General features: G+C 52.6%; 1 protein-coding gene across 1 annotated transcript; it reads right to left on the reverse strand.

The window, feature by feature from the left end:
• Positions 1-976: 976 nt before the first annotated feature.
• On the reverse strand, positions 977-1900 carry UCRPA7_5433 (hypothetical protein; the record flags this gene model as incomplete). The annotated part of the gene is made up of 1 exon (XM_007917980.1): positions 977-1900. The coding sequence occupies one exon, from the start codon at positions 1898-1900 to the stop codon at positions 977-979; it is 924 nt and encodes a 307-aa protein (XP_007916171.1).
• Positions 1901-2604: the final 704 nt, after the last annotated feature.

Raw genomic sequence — 2604 nt, forward strand, 5'->3', positions numbered from 1 at the left:
GCTACTTGGTGAGCCGGGCGATGGCTCGCATACTTGTAATGAAGTCGCTTCTGCATCATAGACTGCTCTCTTTGTGAGAATTCACTTACAGACCACTGACTACTAAGATAGACCTCACCGTCGAATAGATTGTGCCGGAGGATATCGAGCAATCGCATGACCATGTCCTGGATAGAAGGGTGGCGGCGCAGACGATGATCGAGCGAGGCAAGCGGGCCAGAGAAGACGCCCAGGAATGCAGCCCATGCTTCGAATCTGTCATAATAATCGGCGACAAAGTCAAGCTCTGTGAAGCGAGATTCCTCTTCCAGACGCTTCTCCCATTTCATAAACAGCTCGCGACAGTCACGAGCCAGTAGACTGATGGGTCCTGCCTCCGCGCTCATTGCTTTTGGCTGGGGGCAAAGGGCGCTGGAAATGCTGTCATTTGGATCAAGGATGCTCAAGATATGCGGGATGCATCGCTTTCCCCTCGCTGCTCAGAACCCCGCGGCTGAAGCTTGGGGCCCGACAAACTCCCGAGCCTGCTGTCACTGCATACACCTACGTGAGCTCTTTTAGCGCTGAGCCTGCCGCCATTAAGGGGATTTCATTGGACCTAATGTTGGTGAGATGCATCAAGAATACGGGGCATGGGGTTCGGAATGTGAAGATGGGCATTTGCCATGTGCCAATCTCACCGCTGAGCAACGTCTATATGTTGAGAACCTATACAGTGGTCAGTTTATCTCAATTCTTACTTAAAAGGGAAATTCTTATTAGTTATTTAAGTTATTCAAGATGTATAGGGTAATAGAGTCAAAGAGTGCATGCAGATGGAGTAAATGGTGAAGGTTACTGGATACGAGTGAGGGAGGTATCGCTGGTCGGGGAGAGAGACAGGGTTGCAGAGAGAACTTCTGCCTCGTTATTGATCGAGAAACTTTGAAAGCCCAGAGTACATAATACTGTAACTATCTAGCTCGACCGTAGGTAGTTAGGGCGTCTCTGTCTCATCACTAGTGGGGACAATAAAGAGGTTCCATCCAGTCTCAAGACCAAACACGGCCGCCTTGGCCAAACCGTCGTCGGTGCACTCGGATCGGGCCCGCTCGAAGCGCTGCCGTGCTTCGGGCCAGCCTTCCGTTGTAAAGGTGGAGCCCTTCCCTTTCTTATCCCACAGTGTCTCCCATGTCCAGCGGCTATGGCCTACGTCCTTATGAACACGCGCGATCTGAATCGCCCAGACAAAGTCGCTCATCTTCCCAACCCGCATAGACGTTTGCTGCTCCTCCGCATGCTTGAAATGCAAGTCTCCCTCTGCTAGTCCGGATGCTCCCGCGCCAACTCCCACATTAACCGCCCGGTTCTGTGTCGCCTCGTTGTCAACGGTGGCGCCTCGGGCAACTACAATGCCCGATATCATATACACCTCCCAAGCGCCCAAGAACGACGTGTTATCTTTAATATAGCGGTCGATGCCAGCGTCGATCAAACTGTCCTCAATGTATGAGTCCCAGGGCTGGATCATATAGGTATCGAGTTTGTCGAAGTTCATGTAATTGGACACCGACTTTGTGAAGGCGCCTTCGGCATCGGCATTGATATTGAGGCCCGCCGCCGTAGCTACCGGTGCCGTTGCCTTTGCCGATAGACCTAGTTCGTGCGCACCCCTGGTCTTCCATGACATATCCCATTGCTCGCCGTGGTCGACAGGCATCTCAGGGGGGTACTCGAGCGGACCAGAGCGATTGAGAATCTTGTTCCACTCCTTGCTCTTGGCGGGTATAAAATGGCCTGGGCAGATGCTGCCCTTGGCCTGGCCGATGCCATCGACCTCGTCTCCGGGTAGAGCTGGCGGCTTGAACCGCATGGACCGGGGGAGAATCCACCAGCTCTTGAGATCTTCTAATCCCTGCATGTATTCGTTTCCGTGAAGTATGTCCGGCGGGTGTGTTGGTTTCTCGGTGAGAAGCTGCGGGTTCTGTAAAAGCTCTCAACCATGTGTAGGTCTTTCGGCTCTTCCACAACAAGGCTCTAAGAAGGATGCTTGAGCTGAAGGCCCCCCCTGACAGATGTCATGCCGTTACTACTGTACCTTGGGCGCCGAGGGGACCCTAAACCCCACCCCCAGAAAATCCACTAAGGGTCCGAACGGGCTGGTGGGATCACTGGAGACCTTGGATCTTACCTACCGAGGGCAAAAAATTGTATAAGGCTACCAAGACCAAGTAAACCTGGGCATTTTTATAGAATAAAAATCAAATATGATCGTGAGGCGGCATAGATTCTAGTATAGTGTATGTGAATTGCCCAAGCCAGCCGGTCATATAGCGTGAGGAGCAGCCCCGTCCATCATATAATAAGTGACTTGTCCATTGCCAAAGAGACATCCACCCTAGCCAAGGACAACTCGGGGCAGGCCGCCTCAGCCGCATTGCACCACCCATACATAGAAAGCTGCAGAAGTATTGATGCAGACGAGAGAATGCCTAGGACTGGGTATCCAATCGCTTCCAGCGGGGCTGGCAGCGGGTCTCCCCGTCACACATCAAAGCAATTGAGAGGAGCGCGTATCCCCACCAATGAAGGCTTGTGAGGATTGCAATGCGCTATTCACATCTC

The sequence above is a fragment of the Phaeoacremonium minimum genome, assembly GCF_000392275.1.
Source record: "Phaeoacremonium minimum UCRPA7 unplaced genomic scaffold PA7_03_scaffold_413, whole genome shotgun sequence".
Classification (NCBI taxonomy): Eukaryota; Fungi; Ascomycota; class Sordariomycetes; order Togniniales; family Togniniaceae; genus Phaeoacremonium; species Phaeoacremonium minimum.